Raw genomic sequence first — 26,345 nt, 5'->3', positions numbered from 1 at the left:
CCACCCCCAAGTTAAAAAAAAAAAAAGCATTTGCAAAAGAGCCCCCCACAGCAGGCTGAATTGGGTGACTCAGCAGCCTAAGCATGCATGCACGCGCGCGCGCGCACACACAGAGATAGATAGATAGATAGATAGATAGAATTGCAATCAAACTCCCCTGTTTGCTCACTCCCAGGAAACTGAGAGCTTTGTTACAGAGCTTACCTGGTCCGATTACCTCCAGCTGTTAACTGGGAAAGCAGTTTGGAAAGGGTAGGTTCTAATCACAAAAACAGCCTGCAAGGAAAGGGTTAAGCACTTCCTCCCCTAGAACTGATATTGCGATAAAATTTACAGCCCGGTGATTGCCTCTCCCTTTAAAAATAACAACACGCATGCACTTGGAAATCATCACATATAATTTGGGCGAAGAGTAACTAGTCTTGTCAGATACAAATTAAAATGGATCCATATTTTGTTTCACCTGCCTTTCAAATGTCAAGAGCGATTTGTAGCCAACCAGCAATTTAAACAGTCAATTTCAAACTAAGTTCCTAGGAGCAGTGGGGTTCCTCCTAACAGGGGTCCTTCATCGAAAAGATCAGTAATGGCAGATGAGTTTCCCTGAAAGAAAACTTGTCGGCCAGTATTACTCATCTTCCCTTGCAATACATAGCCATACGGGAGTATTGGGGTCATTCCTGGACACAATAGCCATTTTCAGGGGGAAATATCTAGACACATCAGGCTTGGCCAGTGCCCTATTGCAGAATATAGCTGATCCTCAGCAGTTGAGGTGGACTCTGTGGATAGGATGTGTAAACACCATTGATTTCAAGTGTTGAAAGGCAGAACTCTTTTTTTCTGCAGTGACACTATACCTCCCTATCTCTTACGTGTGAACTGATGCCTCACTATTCTCACTGATCACGTTTCAAAATCAGTGGGGAGCAACTTCCCTTTTTCCACTTCAGTGGCACAACCTTTAACTTGATAAATGTGCACACATAATGAGAAAGTAGGGGGGAAGGATAATAGAATCATAGAATAGTAGGGTTGGAAGGGTTCTACAAGGCCATTGAGTCCAACCCCCTGCTCAATGCAGGAATCCAGGTCAGAGCATCCCTGACAGATGGCTGTCCAGTCGCATCTTGAAGGCCACCAGTGTGGGAGAGCCCCCCCCCCCCCTAGGTCATGGGTTTCATTGTCGTATTGCTCTAACAGTCCGGGAGTTTTTCCTGATGTTCAGCCGGAATCTGGCTTCCTGTCACTTGAGACCATTATTCCGTGTCCTGCACTCTGGGATGATCGAGAAGAGATCCTGGCCTTCCTCTCTGTGACAACCTTTCAAGTACTTGAAGAGTGCTATCATATCTCCCCTCAGTCTTCTCTTCTAAAGGCTAAACATTCCCAGTTCTTTCAGCCTCTCTTCATAGGGCTTTGTTTCCAGTCCCCTGATCCTCTCTGAACCCTCTCTAGCTTGTCTGCATCCTTCTTAAAATGCAGTGCCCAGAACTGGACACAGTACTCCAGATGAGGCCTAACCAGTGCTGAGTACAGGGGAACTAGTATGTCACAGGATTTGGAAGCTATACTTCTATTAATGCAACCCAAAATAGCATTTGCCTTTTTTGCAGCCACATCACATTGTTGGCTCATATTCAGCTTGTGATCTACATTTTTGTAATGTTCAGTTTCAGTGCCAAAGTCAAAGATGCTGAAGGGGTAAAAAGGATTCATGAGCCCCCCTTCCATTATTTGTGCATTTTTCATGTCTCTCCACAGGCATTATAGCTACTATCTGCTCCTCCTCTGACACCATTTATTTAAAGTGAGAGGGCTTCTTTACCACATGATCCCAGCTAATCAGGTATTGGCTGATTAGTGAACATAGTGAACAAAAAGCCACTAGATGTGTGCTGAATTTTTTGTGGGTAAAGGATCTCTTTCATTATTCTCACTCTTAATGGGATGGGGGCCGGGGTGGGGAGAGAGCAAGCACATAGGCCCATTGCCAAGGCAACTGTGCCATTGTTATACCTGTGGTTTCATTGCCCAACTTTTCTGCATGGAAAGAGTTGTGATCTGATCCAGCTCAAGCAGAATGTAGTGTGAGATCAGCTGCCACAGAATATACATATCGCATTGAAGGCAATGCTGTTATCCAAATGGTTATCCAAATGCACATTGTCATTCACATTCTGCAACAGCTGAGAATCTACAACTGGATCCAGGGATGGAACATCAGGCTGGTAAAGGGATCCTTTCCCCCCAGCCTCCAACAGTAAACAGCTGTGAACAGTTTTACACTCTTCTGCAAATCCCCATGCATTCACAGAGGGAGAAAACGTTTGTGGAACACATGCCCTGTTTATTTTCTGTTTATTTCTTAATTCCTACCTCAGCCACCTCTCCTACTTCCATACAAATCAGTGGAGTGGCAAAATGTACTATCACATAATCTGGTAAAATTTCAGGCCTGAGGGAAACTTAACAAAAATTAATTTCTATCATCTATATACAATTTACAAGTTAAAAAAGAAAATATTCTAGAATGTGATGGAGAATGGGAATGCACACCGGTCAAAGAAAGAGTATTTCTTAAAATAAGAACACATTCTTTAAACGCCAGTGCATTTCATGAGCAATGGGGAGCGTGCTGAGTAGCTGTATACTACAGGCCTTGTTTTTGTTTTAAGTAAATGGCTGTCTCCTTAGACTTGGTGCATCCAGATGGTTGAAAGTGGGCCACTGAAGCTGTCTTTTGCCTAAAAAGCCACATTAGAAATCATGTCCTTTTCTGCAAAGAAAAATGACCCCCGTAAAGCTGCCACAGAACTTCTATCACTTGGAGAGGTGCTGAATAAGAAGCAATTCTTTACATGCCATAGAATTATATAAGAGATATAGTCAGGGATGTTGGAGAAATCTGCAATGGAACCAAATGAGTTCAGATTTTCATGAATCCAACCCGCAGATTCCACAGCGGACCAGCTTTTCCCCTGTCAGGCAGATTCCATGGACTTGTAGACCAGTTTTCTAACTTTCCTGAATTTTACACAATTTTAATCACAGAAAAATACGCAACATTTAAAAAACGGCCCAAAATGTGCACCTTCCCCATAGGCTAAAGCATGAAAAAGCACATTTTGAGAGAATTTGCGCGATTTCGCAGTGCGCATTTGTGCAATTTCACAATTGTGCAAATGCAAATTTGCATGAATTTGGAAACAAACAAACAAAAAACCCCTGATTCCAGTGATAGGTGGACAACGGAACAAAAGGCACCTTACAATCCGTGAAACAGATGGAATGGGCTTTATACAATCTGTACATCCCTGCTTGTAGTACAATTTCCCCAACTTGGTGCCCTCCAGATGTGTTAGACAGCAACTCCCATCATTCCCAGCCAGGATGGGGAAGGCTGTTCTCTCTCTGTGTGTGTGTGTGTAAGAGAGAGAGAGAAGTTACTTGAGGTATATGTTGAAATCAAGCAATATTTCATTTTAGTGATAGACCATATTCCTCAAACATGTTATACAGGATTCTTCTGTATAACAAGCAATATATACTTTGCACAGTTTCTTTATACTGATACTAAGGTTCTGTCAGGTAAATTTTATTTTCTCCCACACCTCCCCTTGGCCTAATTGGAGAATCCTATAAATAAAATCATCATACTGGTTAGAGGGAGAGATGAGCTGCTATCCTGTAAGAAGGTCATTTGCATAATTTGCTATGTGACCTGTCACTTAGCTTTTTGCCTTTATGAAATAAAACTCAGTTTACGTTGTGATGTTTCTAGGCCACTGGCAAGACCTGGTATTTTCTAGTGCAATTTCTTGGTGATTCAGTACAGCAGAAATAATTGTAACCAGGAATAAATGGAAAAGAGCCCGAGTTCATTTTAAAATAAATCAGACATGCTAAAACAGACTCTGGCCTCTGCCGTCAGCCACAAGACCAAGGGCCACTGGGAGTCTGCACCCCTTGCAGAGAAGGGGCAGCTGCAGGAAGCTTGCTTTCCTCTCCCTGCCAGAAAGAACACTTCGCTCCATGTTAACCTTGGACTGAAGAGCGGGAAACCAAGGGCCACTGGAGGAGGCTGTACTCCGTGCCTCCCAGGAAGAACAGCATGGCAAGGGGAAGATCAACCTGGCCCCATCCATTGGCCAGGGAAGGTGTAGCTGGTCCAGTGCTTTCCTCTGCCCTCCCCACTCCTTTTTCATTTTATCTATTAGATGATGAGCCTTTGGGCAGGGACTGTCTTATCGTTTAACATCTGTACAGCAAATTTTATATGCTTGATAAGTGTTTAATAAAAACAACAACAATAATGCTCGCATTGTGTAAATTGTTAAGTCATGTAGGTGAAAGATGGGCACACTGCAATCTATTTGTGCTATTCCAGATTTTAGGAGCTATCCAGATTGCCTGTTGCAATCTACCAATATAAAACACAACAATGAATTTACCTATCAGTGATTGAAGGGGCAGGGAAGTCTGCTTCTGCAAGCGCAGTTGCACACACCTAAATCTGGTTCCAGTGCTATTTGTTACTGTGAAATTTGGTTCCAGCTCAAACCGACACAGATGATAGGTTGTGAAAACAAATTATAGGTTGCTAGATGGATATGTTGATGGTAAAGCAGCTAACATATCTTAGGAGCTCTTACAAAAAATACATATTAAATGTAAACGTTAAAAGACTTGTGACTGATTGTCTGAAATCTATATTTTAGACATTTTTAAATGCATTGGATGAAATTTTAACCATGGTAGGAAAGAACCACTGTAAATACCAAAGGAAAAGAAAGCTGATTATTTTCTTCAAGTATGTTTTCAAATTTGTTGTGGTATCACATTCCTCTCTCCTGACAGGTGGTAAGCAAACCGCAGGTCAAAACAGCAGTTATTATATGAAGAGTGTTTAATTTTACATTTCCCCATGATAGCAATTACAAGGGTAATTAGCTTCCTAACGTTTTGCATCCCATACCACAGTGCACTGGAGGATGATATAAGCCAATGTTTTTCCATAAGAACATAGGAACTTAAGAATTGCCTTTTGGGGATCAAACCATGGTTCATCTAGTCCAGCGTTCTGTTTCTAGCAGTGCTCAGCCAAACGTCTCTTGGTACTCATAAGCAAGGCATGGACATGGGGATGCTGGATAAATCCACAATGGATTCAAAATAAGTTCAGATTACTATGAATCCAACCTCCAGATTCCACAGCTTTTTCTGAGTCATTCAGATTCTGCAGACTTGTGAACCTGTTTTTTTGTTTTACTTTTGGGATCGATTTGTGCAAATTTGTACTTGCACAAATGTGCATTAGCACTAATGCACATTAGTCCAAGTGCAAATTAGCTCTAATGTGCATTAGCGCAAGTGGAACAAAATTCTAGTACATCCCTAAAAAAAATCTGATTCTGTCAATGAGTGGACGATGAAACAAAAGACGCCTGACGATCTGCAAATACAGATGGAATGGATTTAACAAAGTTGTTTCCAGCATCTGATATTCAGAGATTCAAGAAGGCTCCATATAGCTAATAGCCATAGACTTATTTGCCACATATTTGTTCAATGTGGCAGAATGTTCCAAAACCTTGCAGCAGTTGAAGAAAAGGCTTTATTCTGCCCCCACTGCTGATTCAGTTTTATGGTACTTATGTTTGAGACAGGAAGTATTCTTCGTTGATGGAAAAAAACTATGGTGATCAAAAGTGCTTACCACCAGAGAGATGTGTATAGAAATGGCTATTGGATCTCATGTAAAATAGTAAACAATTCTCCCCCAAATTTATTTATATCTTATGTATTATTCTATTCTATTATATACAACCTGTTTATTCAGTTTTCACCACCTAATAATACACCAAGTCATTCACTTAAGAGGCAGTTTATTTTTGTATGGATGTTTAGTGCCATTTAGTGCAAATTAATGTGAAAAGCTGTCACACCTTCTAACCTTCTTATGTTTTATCTCAAGTTTTTAAGAGATGTATGGCTCTTATGTTGGCTGTATGCTTACATGGCACAATGAGAAGACTACGATTTAGTACACAGGCCAGAATGTACATGATTTGAATCCTGGGTAACAGAATATGTTGCAGTGAATGTCCAAAGGACTCACTTCAAATTCCATCCATCCATCCATCCATCCACCCACCCATCCATCCATCCATCCATCCATTTATTTATTTATTTATTTATTTATTTCCTGTACTGTTAGCATTGTATTTATAAATTGTGATAAAATGTCTCCATGGAAGTCCTTCCTTACAAATTCTGTCAATTATGAAGCAGTACAACAGTATTTAACTTGGACTGATGTATTACGCCAGGAAAGAAAAGGCAAAGGACCTCACACACCCTCATAAAATGTTCCTTCACTCAAATATATTCCCACATCACTACTACAATTAAGAACATAATGTCCAAAGGGTTTGAACCTATATGTAATCTCAGATTAGACATAGTGTGTTAAGAACCCTAGAACAAGCTTGCCATACACATTTGACTTCAGAGCAGACACAGGTGCAAGTCTTTTGACTATACAGTGTCTGTCATAGATGTAAGTTCTGCATATACTTGTGGGTATACTTGCATAGATGTAACTTGTGGGATGCCAGAAATCTCCCAAAGGTGTACTGCAACTGATCCCAAATTGGAGTACTAGTACTCTTGAGAGTTCTTGAGCATTTATAAGGAACTATGCAAGATACCCACCCAGAGTAATGATACCTAGGTTCTCTTCATTCCTCCAGTTCCATTTCTAACTTCCCACTCTTATGGGATTTCTCACAATCTTCTCCTAAATATTTTGTAGTGTGTGTGTGTGAGAGAGAGAGAGAGAGAGAAAGAGAGAGGGAGAGAGGGAGAGAGAGAGAGAGAGAGAACGCATGCATGTGCATGCAGCCAGGTGCAGGTGATGGCAGCAATCAGCAAAAAGTGTGTTATTGTGATGAAAGCAGTAAACTTGATCACAAGTGGCATCAGATTGAATAGAAGGGATTTGGAGCCATATTGGTTCTAGGATTGTGAGTTTCTTCGGTTGAGAGAGAGAGAGAGATGAATGAATGAATGTATCTGATTTTGGGGAGTTGGATGTGTACATTAGACAGGTATATGATATTCAGGCATTATGTATTTGCAAAAAGGTATATTATATCAAAGATTTAGGAGCCGCTGATATACTGAATCTAGTACAGGAAGCAAATGAAAGATACTAAGCTAAAGCCTTAAGACAATCTGTTTGACTTACCTATCTGTCAGTCAAACAGGCTCAGAAGCACTTAGAAGTAGTTTGTTCCAGTAAAGTCACTTTCCAACACAAGCAATAATATTTTCAGGGCTGGTGCCTGAATGAGTTCATTCTCCCATTTGGCAGTCTAGTTCTATGCCAAACACACCAAAGAACAAAAATCCTAGCAGAACGGCTCCTTTCTTTGCTCTGGCAGATCCAGTAGAGACAGATGACAGGGCCCTGGCATCCTTTTGTCTGATATGGAAATCTCTTTTGAACTGATGCCCTGTGTCAAAGAGGATAACATCCATAGCACTAAATTGCATTGCAGTCTTTCAGCTGTGAAGCCTGCTACACTGCAATGAACAGATGAGTTTCAGGATCTGGTCCACAGCCAACTCTAAATTATTAAGCGGGTTGTCACCAGATGACTTCAGGGTGGTGTTTTTTTTTAATTGTTCGGGATAAGCAGTAGCTACTGCCAGTTCTAAGCTATTATTCACAGTATGTTTTACTGATGAGGTTGGGCAATGCAACAAAATACAATTTTATATCTCTTCCCAAGGTCTCTCCATCCTGCAGCTATTTATCTGTAACCATTTGTTTAAAGTCACCACATGAGCCTTTTCTTTACAAAGGTTCATAAACTGAATTGCCTGCACTGAAACTAACTATATAACTGTGGGTTTCCATTGTCACTTCAGTACTACAGTGTGTGCAAAGGGAACTATTACAACAGAATTAGCAGAAAGGAGAGGAGACACATTAAATGAAACTAAACTGTACATGCCGACTGAACCCACCCACTCCCTCCACTTAAATGTCTCCACCAAGGCAATGTAACGCCTTAGCAAAAAGTAAATTGGAAATGTATTTATGAATTGGAAACAGAACTGGAAATTATGCATCTATGAACTACTTTATTCATATTTTGTAGCATTATTCCATTTCCAAGATTCAGATTGTTCAAAGAGTTAGAATTTTTGATTAGAGCTGGAAAGATGCAGAGTGATGAAAGGGTATGGAAATGTGGTGTAGTTCAGAGGTGCAACATCGCATGTGCTGAAAGGGATAAATCCCCAGCAAATATTTGGAGGATGCATCCAGAACTTTCACTGAAAATTAGAAAAACTGCCTCTGGTCAGGTCTGAAATGCTGATAGTTTTGAACTATAATACTGGCATCAGGACACAGGAAAATACCTACCTGTATTCCTTCCATCTAATAGAGTTTGTTCCAATAACAACACCAAAATTCCTCAGTCAGAAGTTATCAAGGAAACCTGAGATATTCCTCCCTCCATATCTCTCCTTCTCTCAGACATACGCACACACACAAGCATAAGTCTTTTCCTTTAGTGAGAGCAAAGAACTAAAATGTCAGCAGGACTATAAACATACAGGCTGAATGAGGGTCTTTGCTGGCCTGATCCAAACCTTGAGCCATATATTTATACTCTGACTTCAAGGTAGATCATATGAGGATACAGTAACAGTAGAAGTGCAGGACACTGATGTTCTATCCAGTGACCACAAGAAAATCCATTCCTTGCTGACTGTTTGCATACTTCCAGACTCAAGGACAAGACACTTAAAAAACAAAAAAAACCCAAGGAATAATAATAAATATTTAATAAAAACAATCAAATACAATCATAAAACAAGGCAATAAAAAGCCTTAAGACAGACTGACGGGCTTAAGATGACTGGGAAAATAGAGAAGTTTTGACGTGGCACTGAAATGATTGTAAGATTGGCACCAGTCAGACATAGTGGGATGGTGTTTCACAAACAGATTGCCACACCAGAGAAGGCTCTTTCCCTAGGTGTCACATGATGAGTAAAATGCACCTTGCCAAAAGCCTCTCCTGCGGATCTTAAGACACAGGCAGTCTAGTATAAGGAGAGGCACTCCTTCAAGTATTTGGGTCCCAAATCACAGCAGTGATTTCAAACATATTGCTGTGCATGTGAAATATTTTTAGAGTTTGTGGTGGCAGAAAGAAAATGTGGAAGATTCCCAGCTATACCTGAGGAGGCAAATTTGGGGTACAATGTAGGTGGTGGAGGCTGGTAGCTCTGATTTTGGTGGGGCTGTGAATCCATTCTGAGTTTCAGTCAGAACCAGCCAGAACTCTAAAGGAGCTATCCATGGTGCTGGACCATATCCCCCAAGTAGTTTCAGAACTTTGGATAGCTCCTTTAGAGTTCTGGCTGGTCCTGATTGAAACCCAGAATGGATTCACAGCCCCACCAAAATCAGAGCCACCAGCCTCCACTGGATGTAGGGCTGAGCAGTTTGGGACAAACATGATGTTGTGTCAGGCATTTGGAGTTTGACTGCATCCAGTAGGAGCTCTACTCCAGAGAGAATGCACAGAAGCAACCATGTTAATCACCCGGTTCATTTCTGCATTCCATAGATTGACCAGGGTTTTGACAGGAGAACCAGCCATATCAGCCATACACCTGCCCCTCCACAGCCCTCTGGAAACCATCCAGATCCATTAGCCTCTGACAGCAGACCATTTTAACAGGTCCCCCACACTTGCAAAGTGGAAATGCTGCTGTAAGTCTAAACCTCAGCAGGCAATGATTTGACCATGACAAAAGGACTGATTCAAAGCCCCCCACCTTCAGATCACCATCTCCATGTTCAGCTGAAAAAAACAAGTCTAGAGTATACCCTGCTACATATGTTGGGCTGATGACATGTTGGGACAGTCCCATGGTTGTCATGGAGGCCATGAAATCCTGAGCTGCCCTGAGGAAGGTGCTCTTGACATTAATACTGATGTCCCCCAGAGCCAACACTCTGAGGAATCTCAATAGCACACCTGAGACCACCTCCATCTAGGTATGTGTGAACCCACCCTCTCCGGGTTCTCTGGGTGCCTGCCCAGTCCCCTGCCCCCACTTGACAGTCCCTGGACCGTGCTTGAACCCTTTCCACGCTTGGCGAGCAGCCTACACTCACCTCAGCGGCCTCATCAAGCTCCACGTTCACCGTTTTTTGAAAAATAAAATGGCAATTGCAAAATGTGCATATCTGCGTATGCGCAAATATGCGCATTCGCAAAATGTGCATGTTTGCTCATATGCAAATATGCACACTTTGTGATCGCCATTTTATTTTTCTAAAAATGGTGACCATGGAGCTCGATGAGGCCGCCGGGGTGAGTGTGGGCCACTTGCCGAGCACAGGCAGGGGACGAACAGGGGCAGAGGCTAGGTGAACAGGGCTCGGGGTGCAGGCAGGGGGGCTCCTGCCTGATCCCCGGGTGGAATTGGGCGCCTGCACCACCCCAACTCTATCAGCTCAGGCAGGGAGACTGTTGGGCAGTGGGGTAGTATCTAGTGCTTGCTGGCAAGAATCCTTGTTGGGGCTTTCTGCTTTACAGTATCAAAATTCTTTGGCGACCTTTTAATGTTTTAATGGCTAAGGTTTGGCCATAGCTTTTTTAATATTACAGAACTATATATATCTCCTTGGTTTGGAAATCAGGCGTTGAATGTTGCAATGAAAACCTTTGCAGCTCCTTGATCAGTATGAATAGTACCACTGACACAGAAAAAAATGTAATATTTATTAGTAACTAGAGAAAGATGTTGGCAGAGGAACTAGAGATCAAATCGCCAACATTCGCTGGATCATGGAGAAAGCAAGAGAATTCCAGAAAAACATCTATTTCTGCTTCATTGACTACACTAAAGCCTTTGACTGTGTGGATCACAACAAACTATGGCAAATTCTTAAAGAGATGGGAGTACCAGACCACCTTACCTGTCTCCTGAGAAATGTGTACGAGGGTCAAGAAGCAACAGTGAGAACAGGACATGGAACAACCGATTGGTTCAAAATTGGGAAAGGAGTACGACAAGGCTGCATATTGTCGCCCTGCTTATTTAACTTATATGCAGAGTACATCATGAGAAATGCTGGGTTGGATGAATCACAGGTCGGAATTAAGATTGCTGGAAGAATTATCAACAACCGCAGATACACAGACGACACCACCCTAATGGCAGAAAGCGAAGAGGATCTAAAGAGCCTGTTGTTGAGGGTGAAAGTGGAGAGTGCAAAAGCTGGTTTGAAACTCAACATTAAAAAAACGAAGATCATGGCATCTGGCCCCATCAATTCCTGGCATATAGAAGGGGAAGAAATGGAAGCAGTGACAGATTTTACTTTCTTGGGCTCCAAGATCACCGCAGACAGTGACTGTAGCCATGAAATTAAAAGACGCTTGCTCCTTGGGAGGAAAGCTATGGCAAACCTAGATAGCACAGTAAGAAGCAGAGACATTACCTTGCCGACAAGGGTCTGTCTAATCAAAGCTATGGTTCACAGTAGTAACGTATGGCTGTGAGAGCTGGACTATAAGGAAGGCTGAGCGCTGAAGAATTGATGCTTTCGAACTGAGGTGCTGGAGAAGTCTCTTACGAGTCCCCTGGACTGCAAGGAGGTCAAATCAATCAATCCAAAAGGAAATCAACCCTGAGTGCTCATTGGAAGGACAGATACTGAAGCTGAAGCTCAAATATTTTGGCCACCTAATGCGAAGAGAAAAGTCACTGGAAAAGACCTTGATGCTGCAAAAGATTGAAGGCAAAAGGAGAAGGGGATGGCAGAGGATGAGATGGCTAGATAGCATCACCGATGCAATGAACATGAATTTGAGCACACTCCGGGAGAGAGCGGAGGACAGGAAGGCCTGGCGTGCTATGGTCCATGGGGTCACGAAGAGTCGGACACGACTTAACGACTGAACAACAACAAAGAGAAAGATGTTGCATTTGTTTCATCAAAGCAGCAATGTGGTACAATCATGGAGGTAGTTGACCTACAACAGCATTAGGTAACCTACAGTCTTCAGTGTGTACTAACTGTGTAGTTCAGTTAGCTGACCTACAGAATCATTATAGGCTTTGGGTTTGGTTAGCAGGCAGTGCTATATAAGGAATATAAAAAGAAGGAATTTGTGTGTGAAAATGATCTTCAGCTAAGAAGGAATTCCAACCTGGCTGCTGTGTTTAAGTCTCCATTGAAGAAGATGTAGAAGAATAATGAAGCCCTTTGCTACATCTCTGCCTAGAAATAAAGGCTTGTAAGACAGAGACATCTGGGACAAACGATACAAACAGAAAAATCTGTCTGTTTTGTTAGGATACATATTTGCTCCCATCTAGCATTTCCCTGCAGTGGAATAGTGGTAAATTTTGACAGCCCATCATGACAGCCCCATCACCCAAACTGAGTTCATAGTCATGCCCCTCACAAAATAAACAGCAGCAGTACATACCATATACCCATTTTATTAGGACAGCTCATAGCCACAGAATAGTGAAATGGCAAAGCATGGTGTATTGGTTGGCCTTTGGCTGGGGAGACCAGGGTTCACATCCTTGATCAACCAAGAAGTTTACTGGGTGACCTTGGGACATTCACTGTATGAGCCTAGTCTACCCAACAAAGGGGCCAGGCCTGTCCTCCAATCCTCCATGCTTACAACACTGTCAAATACCATTTGGGCAGGTGACATCATCGTTCCTGCTGTGGAAAAAGTACCGGAGCTATCCTCCACTGTGTTCCTGCTCTACTACACCCCTGGCCCCAGCATATGGGTCTCTCAGGTCTTCCAGGGCATCCCCATTCACTTTTTTTCACTTCAGGAAAAAAAGAGCTCAGCTCAAGCAAGGAAATGTATGCATAACATTGACCCTTCCATTGAACTGACTGAGGAATCCGGCTCATGGATGAACTCCATGTGTTGGAGCACCTGTGCAGTCTCTCTCATTGGCATTGTCCATTAACTGTCAGCTATAGCGGGCATCCCCAATTAATAACTTCAACTTCATTATGATTCTGCTACAGCTGAAGTGAGCAAATATTAAAATGGCGATACTTGCAAAGAAGGATTTACTTCAACAAACTATTCTGGCAATAGACTCACCCTCCTTCTTCTGAGTACTTGTGGCCAAATGCAAGGATGTCAGAAGCCCGGCCACTGCCATCACATACTACAACTGGAACTGGGGGAGTGTCACGCAGATATTCCAGGACGATAGAGATTACATTCGGTCCTCCTTCCACAATGAGAGCCACCACCGGGACCCCTTGCCCAATCCCTGTGGTGAAACAAACAAAAACAAAACAAAAGCAAAGCCAGCAAATCAAACAAACACACACAAAAAGAAGGAAACAAACTTAAAGTATTGACTTTGTCATTAAGGCAAAGCAGTATTAAGAGACCATCCTTAAAACCTGTTCTATACCAGAGATGCCCTACAGAGGAGATAAAAACTGGGACATTGAGAAGACTTTGTAGCTGACTTCACTTACATAAGGATTATTTTGCTAGCTAATAAATGTATAAACAGAACTGCTTCTGAACCATTTTAAAGGCAGCCCTGTGTAGAGTGCATTGCAGTAATCTAACCTGGAGGTTATCAGAGAATAGACAACTGAAGCCAGGTTATCCCTGTCCAGATAGTGGCATAGTTGGGCCTCCAACAGAAGTTGGTAGAAGGTACTCAGTGCCACTGAGGCCACCCGAGCCTCAAGTGACAAGGAGGACGGCTTTGGGAGAACCCCCAAGCTACAAACCTGCTCCTTCAGGGAGAGTGCATCCGCATACAGAAGAGGTTGAGCACCCTCCATCTGGTCAGGAGAACCACCCACCAACAGAATCTCAGTCTTGTCTGGATTGAGTTTCAGTTTATTAGCCCTCATCCAGTCCATTGTCGCAGCCAGACACCAATCTAGCACATCTACAGCCTCATCAGATGAAGATGAAAAGGAGAAGTAGACCTGCATGTCATCAGGACAGATGACAATGCACTCCAAAACACTGGATAACCACACTCAACAGTTTATTTATTTATTTATTTATTTCTATACCGCCCAATAGCTGAAGCTCTCTGGGCGGTTCACAAAAATTAAATCCAAGCAACACACAATAAAACAATTTAAAATATACAGAACATTAAAACCACAATATAACAATACAACCACAATAAAACCTAGCAGCAGTGCAGGAGTTTAAAATACAGATTTAAAACAGCAAAGATAAAAATTTAGAAAGCTAAAATGCTAAAATGCCTGGGACAATAAAAAGGTCTTCACCTGGCGCCAAAAGGAATACAATGTAGGTGCCAGGCGAACCTCACTAGGGAGCTCATTCCAGAGCCAGGGTGCCACAGCAGAAAAAGCCCTCCTCCTAGTAGCCACCCGCCTCACTTCCTTTGGCAGGGGCTCACGGAGAAGGGCCACTGATGATGATCTTAAGGTCCGGGCAGGCACATATGGGAGGAGGCGATCCTTCAGGTAACCCGGCCCCAAGCCGTTAAGGGCTTTGAATGTTAACACCAGCACTTTGAATCGGGCCCGGAAATGGACTGGCAGCCAGTGCAGCTGAAAAAGTACTGGCGTAATATCATCTCGAAGCCCAGTCCCTGTTAACAATCTTGCTGCCCTATTTTGGACCAGCTGAAGTTTCCAGACTGTTTTCAAAGGCAGCCCCACGTATAACGCATTGCAGTAATCCAGACGAGAAGTTATCAGAGCATGGATAACTGTAGCTAGGCTATCTCTGTCCAGATAAGGGCGTAGTTGGTATACCAACCTAAGCTGATAAAAAGTGCTCCGTGCCACTGAGTTCACCTGTGCCTCAAGTGACAGTTCTGGATCCAAGAACACCCCCAAAATATGAACCTGATCCTTTAGGGGGAGTGCAACCCCCTCCAGAACAGGTTGAATATCACCTAGCCGGGCAGACGAACCACCCACTAACAGTACCTCCGTCTTGTCTGGATTGAGTTTCAGTTTATTAGCCCTCATCCAGTCCATTACCGTGCCCAGGCACTGATTCAGAACAGCCACTGCCTCACCTGGTTTTGATAGAGCTGGGTGTCATCTGCATATTGATGGCACCTCAGCCCACACCTCTGGATAACCTCCCCCAGCAGTTTCATGTAGATGTTAAACAGCATGGGGGATATAATTGAGCCCTGTGGAACCCCATGGCACAATTGCCATGGCACAGAGCAGTAATCCCCCAGCACCACCTTCTGGAATCGGCCATCCAAGTAGGAGCGGAACCACTGTAGTGTAGTGCCTCCAACTCCCAACCCAGACAACCTATCCAGAAGGATACCATGGTCGATGGTATTGAAAGCCGCTGACAGGTCCAGGAGAATCAACAGGGTCACATTCCCTGTCCCTCTCCCGGCAGAGGTCATCCCACAGGGCGACCAAGGCAGTTTCCGTTCCAAAACCAGGCCTGAAGCCCGATTGAAATGGATCTAGATAATCCGTTTCATTCAACAGTGCCTGGAGCTGTCCTACAACCACCCGCTCAAGCACCTTGCAGGAAAGGGATGATGGCCATTGGCCTATAATTGTTAACATCCTCTGGGTCCAGGTTAGGCTTTTTCAGGAGTGGTCTAATTACTGCCTCTTTTAAAGTGGCAGGTACCACTCCCTCTCTCAAGGAGGAATTTACAACCTCCTGGACCCAGCCGGACAACCCCTCCTTGTTTGATTTAATAAGCCATGAAGGGCAAGGGTCAAGCACACAAGTGGTCGATCGGACTTGGCCAAGCACCTTGTCCGCATCCTCAGCCCTCAGTAACTGAAACTCATCCAATAAAACTGGACCAGATGGTGCTCTGAACGCCTCTACCAATGGAACTGCATTAATGGTGGTGTCCAATTCATGACGAATCTGAGCGACTTTATCCTCAAAGTGCCATGCAAACTTGTCACAGTGTGCTACCGAGGGTTCCACCGTCTCTCTCCCTGGCCCAGAATGTAACAGGCTGCGAATCACTCAGAAAATCTCCGCTGGACGACACTGAGAAGATGCAATGCTGGTGGAAAAGAACTGTCTCTTTGCCACCCTCACCGCCACAGAGTAGGCTCGATAGTGGGCTCTTACCTGTGTTCGGTCAGACTCAGCATGAGTTTTCCTCCACCTGCGTTCTAGCCGTCTGCCCTCTTGCTTCATTGCTCTCAGCTGAGGTGTATACCAAGGAGCTGGCCGGGCTCTGCTCAGAGGGAGAGGGTGCTTGGGCACGATCGTGTCAACCGTCATCTCTGCATTCCACAGAGTGACCTGGGCTTCGACAGGAGAACCAGCCATACCAGCAGGAAAATCCCCCAGAGCCCTCTGGAATCCATCGGAATCCATTAATCTCCGGGGGCAGACCATTTTAATAGGTCCCCCACCCTTGCAGAGGGGAAAGGCCGCCAGGAGTCTAAACCTCAGCAGGAAGTGATCTGACCATGACAAAGGGACAGATGTTAATTCCTCCACTTTCATGCAGATGTTGAACAGCAACAGTTTCATGCAGATGTTGAACAGCATGTGGGACAAAACTGACCTCTGCAGAATCTCATACTGGAGAATCTACAGGGTCAAGCAATGTTCCCCAAGCATCACCTTCTGGAGCTGAGGCTCCAAGTAGGAGGAAAACCACTGCAATGCAGTGCCTCCCACTCCCAACTCAGGGGGTCGTCCCAGAAGGATACCATTGTCGATGGTATTGAAAGCTGCTGAGAGATAAAGGAGAATCAACAAGGTCACACTCCCCTTGTCTCTCTCCTGACATAGGTCACCATATAGGGTGACCAGGACTGCTGCTGTGCCAAACCTAGGCCTGAACCTCAACTTAAATTTATCCAGATAATTAGTCTCATCCAAGAGTGTCTGGAGCTGGCTTGCAGCCACCCACTGAGGGACCTTGCCCAGGAATGGAATATTTGCCACCAGCCTATAATTAGTGAGATTTTCGGGGTCTAGGGAGGATTTCTTCAGGAGTAGTCTCACTACCACCTCTTTCAGTTGGCCTGGAACCACTCCCTCATGCAGAGAGGCATTAATCACTTCCCTGACCCAGCTGGCTGTTCCTTCCCTGCTAGTTTTTATCAGCCAAGAGGGGCAAGGATCCAGTATGGAAGTAGTTGCACAAACCTGTCCAAGCACCTTGTCAATGTCCTCCAGCTGTACCAACTGGAACTCATCTAGGAAAACTGGACAAGACTGTACTCTGGATACCTCACCAGATTCATCTGCTGTAACACTGGAGTCTAAGTCCCAGCAGATGCAAGAGATCTTATCCTGGAAGTGCCTAGCAAATGTATTATGGCAGGCCTTGGATGGGTCTACAGTGTCATTAGGGCCAGCATGTAATAGCCCTTGGATGACTCTGAAAAGCTCTGCTGGGCGGCAGATAGAGGATTCAATAGAGGCTGCAAGATGTTGTGTTTTTTTTGCTGCCTTCACTGCCCCCGAATATACCTTACCATAGGCATACACCAGCTTTCGATTGCATTCACTAGGAGTTCTTCTCCATCTGTACTTGAGCCGCCTCCTATTTTGTTTCATCGCTCTCAGGTCCAGTGTATACCATGGAGCAGTATGAGCTCTACTCAGGAGAAGGCGCTCAGGAGCAATCATGTCAACAGCCCAGGTCATTGCTGCATTCCACAGATCAACCAGGGTTTTGACAGGACAGCCAGCCCTGTCAGCCAGAAATCTCCCCAGAGCCCTCTGGAAACCATCCGGATCCATTAGCCTCTGGGGGTGGAGGATAAATCCTGAAAATAAATAAAACACATTTTAAAAGAGCTAGATTTTCATTGGGCTAATTAGCCAGTAGGATATGTAGGTATAAAGATTCCTGAGCACATTCAGGGCCTGTACGTTGATAATTATGACCCTCTATATAGTTTGTCACTGACTGAACAATGGATGAAATGGAATCTATATTTCATGAAACAAATAACAGTAGTTAAAATTATGTTTTTACCAAAGCTGATTTTTATTTCAGTTTATCCCTATGAAACTTTCAAATGAACAACATACTCAGATTGCAATCTAATATATATTTAACTGGGAGCTTTCTCAATATGGCTAAGTTCTGAGTAGGTATGTATAGGAATGCAGTGTTAATGGCAAAGATTATTGACAAAATTTATTTGGAAAAACAAAGCCAGAGTCAAGAAAGCTCATCTCCTTTTGTTCTTAAAGATGACAAAAAGAGAGTTCTTCGTGTATATATATTACCATGTACATTGTATTAATTGACTATCAGATTGGATAAAAGAACCCTATTCTTTTCAGTTTGGGATTCTAAAGAAGCATGAATAAATATTCCCTTTCCTGCACCTTTATGCATTAAATAATAGACCTCAAGGAGCTGAAGAAAATACTCTAATATCAACACATTTGAGAATATGGAATAAATGTAGGAGATTTAAGTCCATCTAAATGTCCAGTTACTTTGGTTGTTGATGCCCTACAATTAAATTTATCTGCAGAGCGATACTGATTTTGGAAGAGAAATCAAAATTTTAGATATATTTTCCTATGCTAATAAATACAGTACTATCATATATGAAAAACATGGAATTGTGGTTATAACCAATTTCTTTTATAAATCTTGATATTAATATAACTTCTGCTACATTGCACATAGAACAACTGTATTGTCACTGTTCTATATTTAGCAGGAGACAGACATTATCTCCATCTATGACCCAATGAATGATAATTTCCTTGACCACCTCTAATTTGCACTCATATTGCAATATTAACATCTATTTTAGACAGCATGTGTTATTCCTTAATATAACCTTTTCATACTGATATCAACATTTATGAGAAAAATTGGTCTAAAGCTGGTGCATTGCTATGCATCCATATCTGGCTTGAAGAGGATGGAATGATGGCCTCAACTACAGCTCCTGGAAAAGAGCCATGTTGCAAGGCCACCTTATTTAAGCTTGCCAAATGGGAGGGGAGAAAATTCTCTACTATCTTATTCTGCTCTGAAGAGCAACCTTTTGATCCAGGGGCCATTTGGTTCTCATCCATTTAGTGGCCTGTTCCATTTCAGATATAGTAACTGGAGCATCTAGAAACTCCCTCTGCCCTACTTACTGCATTGTTCTTCAGATATCTAGTGACTCTCAAACTTTTCTAATAAACCTCTGCTGCACTGCTGGCACTTAGAAATGGCATGCTCCATTGTTATACTGTAAACGTAAGATCAACGGGTGGTTGAAGAACGTCTCCAAACTCTTCTCTTTTGCTAGCCTTTTAGCATTTGAAAATTCACTCCTGTGGTCTAAGATTTTTGTGAAATCTTGGAAAAGTTAAATCAAGACTCCAATGAAGCCACCTGCCTCAGATGCTTGACACATCAGGTCTTTCTTAACCAGGTCAGGGAAGAGCAGTAGTTTGAAAAGTCTACCTCCTAGTTCCCCCTGCAGGTCCAAAGGTTTGTGTGTTAAAAGTGGTCCTGGATCCCCCCACCCCAAAGTTGCCCACCCTGTGCTAGGGTGACCAGCACATGCTACTGAGTGAGGGATGAAGATGCTCTTTTCAATAGCAGACTTGTGTCTCCCATATGAGTAGTTATATCCTCATTAGAACTTTGACATTTTCCCCCTTGATAAGCAGATTAGATATTTCAGGATATAGTTTTTACTTAAAGCAAGAAATAAGAATTTATCTGCACTATTAAAAATATTAATTTATAAGTGTAGGTTAAGTAAAGGTGACTGTATAAGTGTCATGAATCCTGGTGTTTCAATGGTTAAGGCATCCTAGTTTCTATATGCTACAGAAATGTATACGAAGTTTGAGGTATTGAGACAGAACTGGCCATGTCTGTTCATGTCTTTTGAAACATGTAAGCAAGGCAGTTGTCTCTAAATATGAAATACAAGGTGAATGAAAACATTTTCCTGTTATATAAAAGCATTATATAATAACAGCTCCTCTTTATTCATATATTTCATAATGTCCAAGTGCTAGTTGAAAAAAGGAACGTTTTATGTCACTTTAGGTTGTAGTGAAGGCTTCTTTTTCACAAAAGATATTTTTCTTGAGGTACCACTCTTCCAGTACCAAGTCCCTTCTGACCTTTGGTTCCACTTATTTGCCTGCCTGTTAATCTCTGCAGAGATTGCCTTTGCATGCATTGTATTAGGAACGTTATAACTTGTACAGTAATGGGAACAGGATGCTCCCCTTCCTTCATCCAAAAGTCATTTGCCATTAAGTCTTGTATTGGGGCTGCCTATTTCTCGATATGCTTCAGCTCCCAGGTGTTCAATCTGTACCTCTGCAGTGTAAGTTAATTGCAATGTTGACAGCAGTATTTACTGGGCCTTTGCCCCGGTGGGCAGTTGGTAGTGTGGCTCCATGGGTAACACTCAGAGTGGCATAACAGGCATAAGTGAGTTTGCAAGTGTGTGACTTCGTGTGTTTTAACAAAGAACTATGTATTTCCACAGTCAGATGAAGTGAAATCTGTTATCCACTATAACAGAATGGATAACACTATATGTAACACTATAACACTATTGCACAACTGCACACACCTTCAGGAAACATTAACAGCCTCAGGTAGTGATATCAGAAGAGTCAGGTCTATTTCCAACATGAATCAGGATGCTGAAGAGAATGAATTCCCCCTCTGAATTCCTGATATTTGTCCTGCAGCAGAGTATCATGATGAACCAATGTCCTTTTTTCTGCTATTAGGGACAAGCCTTGTGGCGAAGAGTTTCTTTTGCAATCGTCCTTGACATAAGGAAAAACTGAGTGTCTCATATGAAAGACACTGAGCATCTCTACACCAGCCTAAAATCCCGCATTTAAAGGGAGGCTTTCTGTTTCTGTTTTAAATGTAGGATCACAACAGATTCCCTTTACATGTGCTTCTTCCCTACGCTTTCCCCCTTATCTGAGTCTTCCATATGTTTCATTGGACTAGCTCCTCTTCTTGCGGCTTTTCCTTTTCCATGGAGGGAACTCAAGCTGAACACAAGCTCAGTAATTTGATAGCTCATTATCTCTGGTCTATTTAAAAATGGAATAAAGATCATTTAGTGCAGGTGACACCCTAGAGGTTCACGATGTCATCTAAAGGGCCCACAAACTTCCGTGAGTGAGCAATCCCAACAGCAGGATAAAGGCTACATGTGAAGAAGCCCGCTATAAAGGACACAGATATCTTCAGCACATCCATATTTGTGTTTCTAGACCTCTCTACAGTTGACATAGACTGGATCAGTAATGAGTTGGGGGGTTCCCTCTGAGGGGGTGAGGTTCTAGGATGCTATGTGGAATGGGATGAAATGGCTCAGAAACATTATTTTGGGCATTAGGCTTGCTTTTAATGGCTGGTTGTTTGCTTGTTAGAGCTTGAATTGGATTTAAATGCTTTGGGGCTGTAGACAATGGGCCAAAAGATTCAGGAATAAGCAGCTTTCGATTTAGCAATCTTAAAACTTTGATAAATTTGCAAAGTTTATTTTCCTAATGCACATATCTCTGACTGCCCTTAAGGGACATCAAACAATTATGTCAAAATGTATTATTTGACAAAATAACAGTTTAGTTTTGACAAAACTAAACAATTGATCATGCCCATGGAAAACTGATTTAAAATCTATCTTCTTGTAATTCTGTCAAAAGAAAAAATAAATAAATATAAAGTCCTTATCATTATGTCCTTCCTAGGCTCACATCATAACTAGGTGAAATGAATAATTTTATTTACAAATAAGCAGTTGTACAGAATTTACCTAGGTTCTTCAATTTCCTTATCTAGATTTCAGGTCTAGATTTGAATATTTAATTTCAAAACTCACTTGGGATATACATTGGATCAAATCACAAGGAAGCATGATAGGCAAATGACTAAAAAAGAGGAAGTATCAAAGAGTGTGTTTTATTTAATGGGGAATATATTGGGTTGGATCTAGAAATTTTATTCTGCAAGAATGCTTTCACTGGCAGAAGTGGGAAGGCAATTTTCACCAATTTCCCATCCCTCTGCAGCCCCATTGCTACCTCCCCCACTGTTCTGGAGTATCCCCAATCTTCTGGAGCAGATTTTCAGGGGCACAGGGGGCTTCAGGGGAGAATCAGCAAATATCTCATTCTCCCCCATTCAGCAGCAGAATAATTCCAATGGATCAAAAGCCTCCCAGAGATGGAAGGAGTCCTTCCCACAGCAGGAGACTTTTGCTGGATCCAACTCATTGTCTGGATAAAAATTCACAAAGCTAATTAAAAAAGGAAATCCATGATCACAGAAGTAACTCTTATATTCATAAATCTCTGGCCACTGCCACAGCATCTAGGAGTTCCAGGTGCAGCAATTGGTCCAGGAGTAGCTGAGGTTTTAACTTTAGGTGATAAACCTAAGTGACTAGAAAGGATAAGCTCCCAAGTAGCAGCAACCTCTTGCTATTACATCACATAACCCGCTTATCTGTTGTCGCTTCAGTTGTCTCTAGATTCAGATTCAGCTTCGTCACCCATATTCTGTTCCCAGTCACAACCAGACACCAGGGAAGCACCCCAGCATATAGAAATGCATTGATTACTGAACAGAATGTGAAAGGAAGATCAGGACACAGGTAAATGAGCATTCCAATGTATTTGATGGAGGTGCAATGGTCAGAGAAGATGCTGGTGATGACAATTGAACGTCCCTTCGCCTTCCCAGCCCCCTTCATATATTCTCAGGCATAGGATGACAAAGGGAAGTCCACGGGTCACATGACTACGTGGCACTGCAGACACTTTGCAGTGTTAGAGCTTGCCACTCAACTTGAACCACCCCTACATTTTTCTCCTGTCCATTTTTACTCTTGTTCTGGAAGAATAAACTTAGCTTCATAAAGTCTACCTGAGCTGGACTTCAAAATTACTATATACTATACTAAAATCATAATGGAAAATGTTATTATTTAAATTTAAGAATGATACAAGTCACTTGCCCTGGGGTTCAACTGGTTTTGGTAAACTAACACCGATCATTTATGTCAATATACTTACTTACATGAAGGAAATAAAGGTAAATCAGAAAAAGACGTTTTGTGTTATATTTTTTAGACTAATCAGTAGGCATCTTGCCTTTTCCTGCTCTGTGCAGTAGTGTGGATTATGCAGAGCCTATAAATTTTGAACTGTTGTTTTAATAAAGTAAACAAATCCTCCTATTGTGACTTCAGTATGTGTGGGAACATTTGAAAGAAAGCAAAATACTCTGAACAAAACCCATATGAAACGTGCCCTTTGGTTATTGCTTATTAGGGGCTGATCTTTGAGTTAATCCATTGTTTTAAAGCAGGAAGTGATATAATTTGTACTACAAGAGGAATTATTTCAAGGAAAAATAAATGGTTTTTTAAAGGAAAAAATTCCTGTTGCCGTGTCATGATCAGGGCTGGATCTGCTTAAAATATTTATACTGGAACAACCTGAGCTCTGCTCTCTTACAAGTTGAATTCTGTGGCCTGAATAAAATTATGCAGATCAAACTATTATGCATATCTCTTCTGAGTTTGCATTTTTTTATTTTGCTTTTGCCAAGTTTGTGGAAGCTAAACAGCAACGCAGGGTACTGAAGCCCACCCATTTCTGACTCCTAAGGTTTAGCAGGCATTACCCACATACTTGTAAACATCTTAAGAATCTTATGATTTAGGAGTTTAAAATGAAAGCAGATATTTTTAGGATATTGAATCCTGTGCCCAATATCAAATTCTGCAATTGTGTAGTGATGTGGATTATGGAATCCTGGAATTCACATAGGCCTGGTTAGTGTCAACATGTTCCATTATTCCTAGGATGACCTGCCAATCATGAAATGGCAGCATGCAATTTTACTACAAATGACCAAGATTTTACAAACAGTACATCGTGGAAAACATGCAACCCCTCCCATAGATACATTCATTTTACGAGGAGATTGCAAGGAATGGGGTGAAAGATTATGGAAACTCTTTGTCTTGGATGTTTTCAAGGTTGAATAACAGGCCTCCATCCAGCATGTTTTAATTACAAAATACCCAGTCCAGGGAGAGAACGTCAAACTAACCTTTTGAAACCCATGACCATGGATACCTTGGTGATTACTCCCAGAAGTTGGACAAGCCATTTAGTAAAAATTAACTGGATAGTTCGACACTGCACAGTTGCAGGTGGATTTTTCATACAGCAGTTTAATATTTTTAAGGTCACTTTGTTTCCTTATTTTCCTTTACACCTCAAACATAGGAAGACAACACTTTTTAAAAAGAACTATTTGTTCACTGTTTTTCTGCAGGCTTACGGTGTTCCATCAGCTGTTCTAAAGAGAAACATAATAGCTACTTTCTACTGAGAACAAAGAACAGCATTCACATATGAAAACAGCACAGCTGATTTGCTAGTTGGCTTCTGATTTATGATGATTAGGTTAGGTACTAGAAATTAAGATTCTCAGCAAACACAAATCCATTCCCCAACTCTCTATTTCCCCTGTAGTTCTTATTCTTTCTACAAAGCAAGAAATCAATGTAAGTGTAAATAACATAGAGAGATAACCATTACATCCATTATGAATAGTTACATAATTAATGGTTCAGCCCTAAGAACTGCTGTCCTATCAAAACATTGGGATTTGGGGATCAGATGGGAGGAGTGTCGGCTACTGCCAAGTAATAACATTGTGCTAATATTGCTGTGGAGTTTTATCACCCTGCAACCTGATAATTTTGAACAAATGTTTAGTATTACAGGCAGCTGGTTGGCTACTTGTGTGAACAGAGTGCTGGACTCCATGGACTTTGGTCTGATCCAGCTGGCTCTTCTTAGGTTCTTATCATGGTGTATAGATCTCTGGAATTACTGAGCACATTCTCTACTAAATTGCCACGTTTGCTCTAAACACTGCATCGTTGATGATTATTTGATTCCACATACTCGGAAAGAAATCAGATTTCAAGCAGCAAAGACTGACTCTGGTATAACAGGATTCAAATGTTGCTTTGCAAAGGAACAATCCAATATGACAAAAGGGCTAATGTAATTTTTTTTAAAGCTTATCGAGATACAACGGTAACGTCTGGAAACGTCTTATTCACCCTCATTTCTGTAATTATCTTTGCAATTTTGAGAGGTGGTTATCCTTTTTCTAACATACTGTACATCGAATATTAACGCTTGTTGTTATTAAATATGAGTAAAATACCCATCCTTACGGTGGGGGTGGGTCTGCAAATTGCAAGGACCCCCCATGTACATTGCTATTTGCACAGAGACACATTATATCCCTTGAGAAATCCCTGCTAGTAGGACTGAGTCATGCCAAAGTGGAAGGCACATTTTGACTTCACCACAATAGCATTGCCAAAGTATAGTGTTTTGCTTTCTCCATTCAATTACCTGGAAGGAAAGTAAAAGGATGTAACCAAGGACCAGCTTGTGGAAGCTAAGCTGCTCTGAACCCATCTGCGACCCCTCAGCTGGGGTCTTATTATTACAGCCCATTTACTTTATCCTATATAAGTCGATTAGAATTACTGGGAATCTAGTTGCAGGGCTCACCAAACTATACAGGCAAAGTAGGGGTACCAACATTCCAGGGGTTCATGCCTCAGCTATGTAAATGGCTTGCAGGAAGAAACACTGCCTGCATGTTTGGAGAAGGCACAAGCAACTACCACTTTGTCAGCTAGGTGATATTCCCTGCATTCCAGGAGACACAGCTGAGAGCATTTTGATCTCCACTGGATAGCCAGAGCATTGAAGAAGTAAGGAAGAGGAAGTAAATAAGTGACAAATATGAAAAAAAGAAAGAAAACAAAAGTATCCTGGCCCCGTGTTAGCAGAGGGAAAGGGTGAATGAACAGGCAGTGGTGACAGCGGAGAGCCCCCTCAAAGAGGAGGCCCACTGAGGGCATCTGGCGCAGGCCCTGCTTTAAATCTGTAGTTGGCACTGCCTGCTTCTATCAGCAAAGCAGTGTCTTAGCTTTTACTTCTTGGTGGCAAAACCCAGAAACTGCTTGCAAAGCCAATTTCTCTTAAATTGAACATTTTTGAATCCTAGAATATATGCAAGGTAATACAGCTGTACACAGTAGTGCACCTGTTAAACAAAGCTTAGTGCAATCGAAACAAGCAGGAAATTTAGTTAGACTGGTACCTACATCTAACCTGAAGAAGCTAGCATATCTGCATTGTGATCCTGCAATACCGGTGCAGAATTATGTTGCTGTGATGTACTTACACTGCTGTTTGTACCTGAGTGTTTCTTGATCA

General features: G+C 42.2%; 1 protein-coding gene across 2 annotated transcripts in view; it reads right to left on the bottom strand.

The window, feature by feature from the left end:
- TRPM3 (transient receptor potential cation channel subfamily M member 3) overlaps positions 1-26,345 on the bottom strand; it is a 502,221-nt gene that overhangs the window by 113,267 nt on the left and 362,609 nt on the right. For both annotated transcript variants that reach the window (XM_084832121.1, XM_084832122.1), the window contains exon 7: positions 13,188-13,362. In XM_084832121.1, the coding sequence (XP_084688247.1) occupies positions 13,188-13,362 (175 nt within the window). The remainder of the gene's footprint in view (positions 1-13,187; positions 13,363-26,345) is intronic.

Source organism: Heloderma suspectum, chromosome 2, assembly GCF_057233095.1.
Source record: "Heloderma suspectum isolate Gila_16-S chromosome 2, 16-S_ref, whole genome shotgun sequence".
Lineage (NCBI taxonomy): Eukaryota > Metazoa > Chordata > Lepidosauria > Squamata > Helodermatidae > Heloderma > Heloderma suspectum.
The sequence above is the reverse complement of the archived record's forward strand: the minus strand, read 5'-3'. Positions and strand labels throughout refer to the sequence as shown.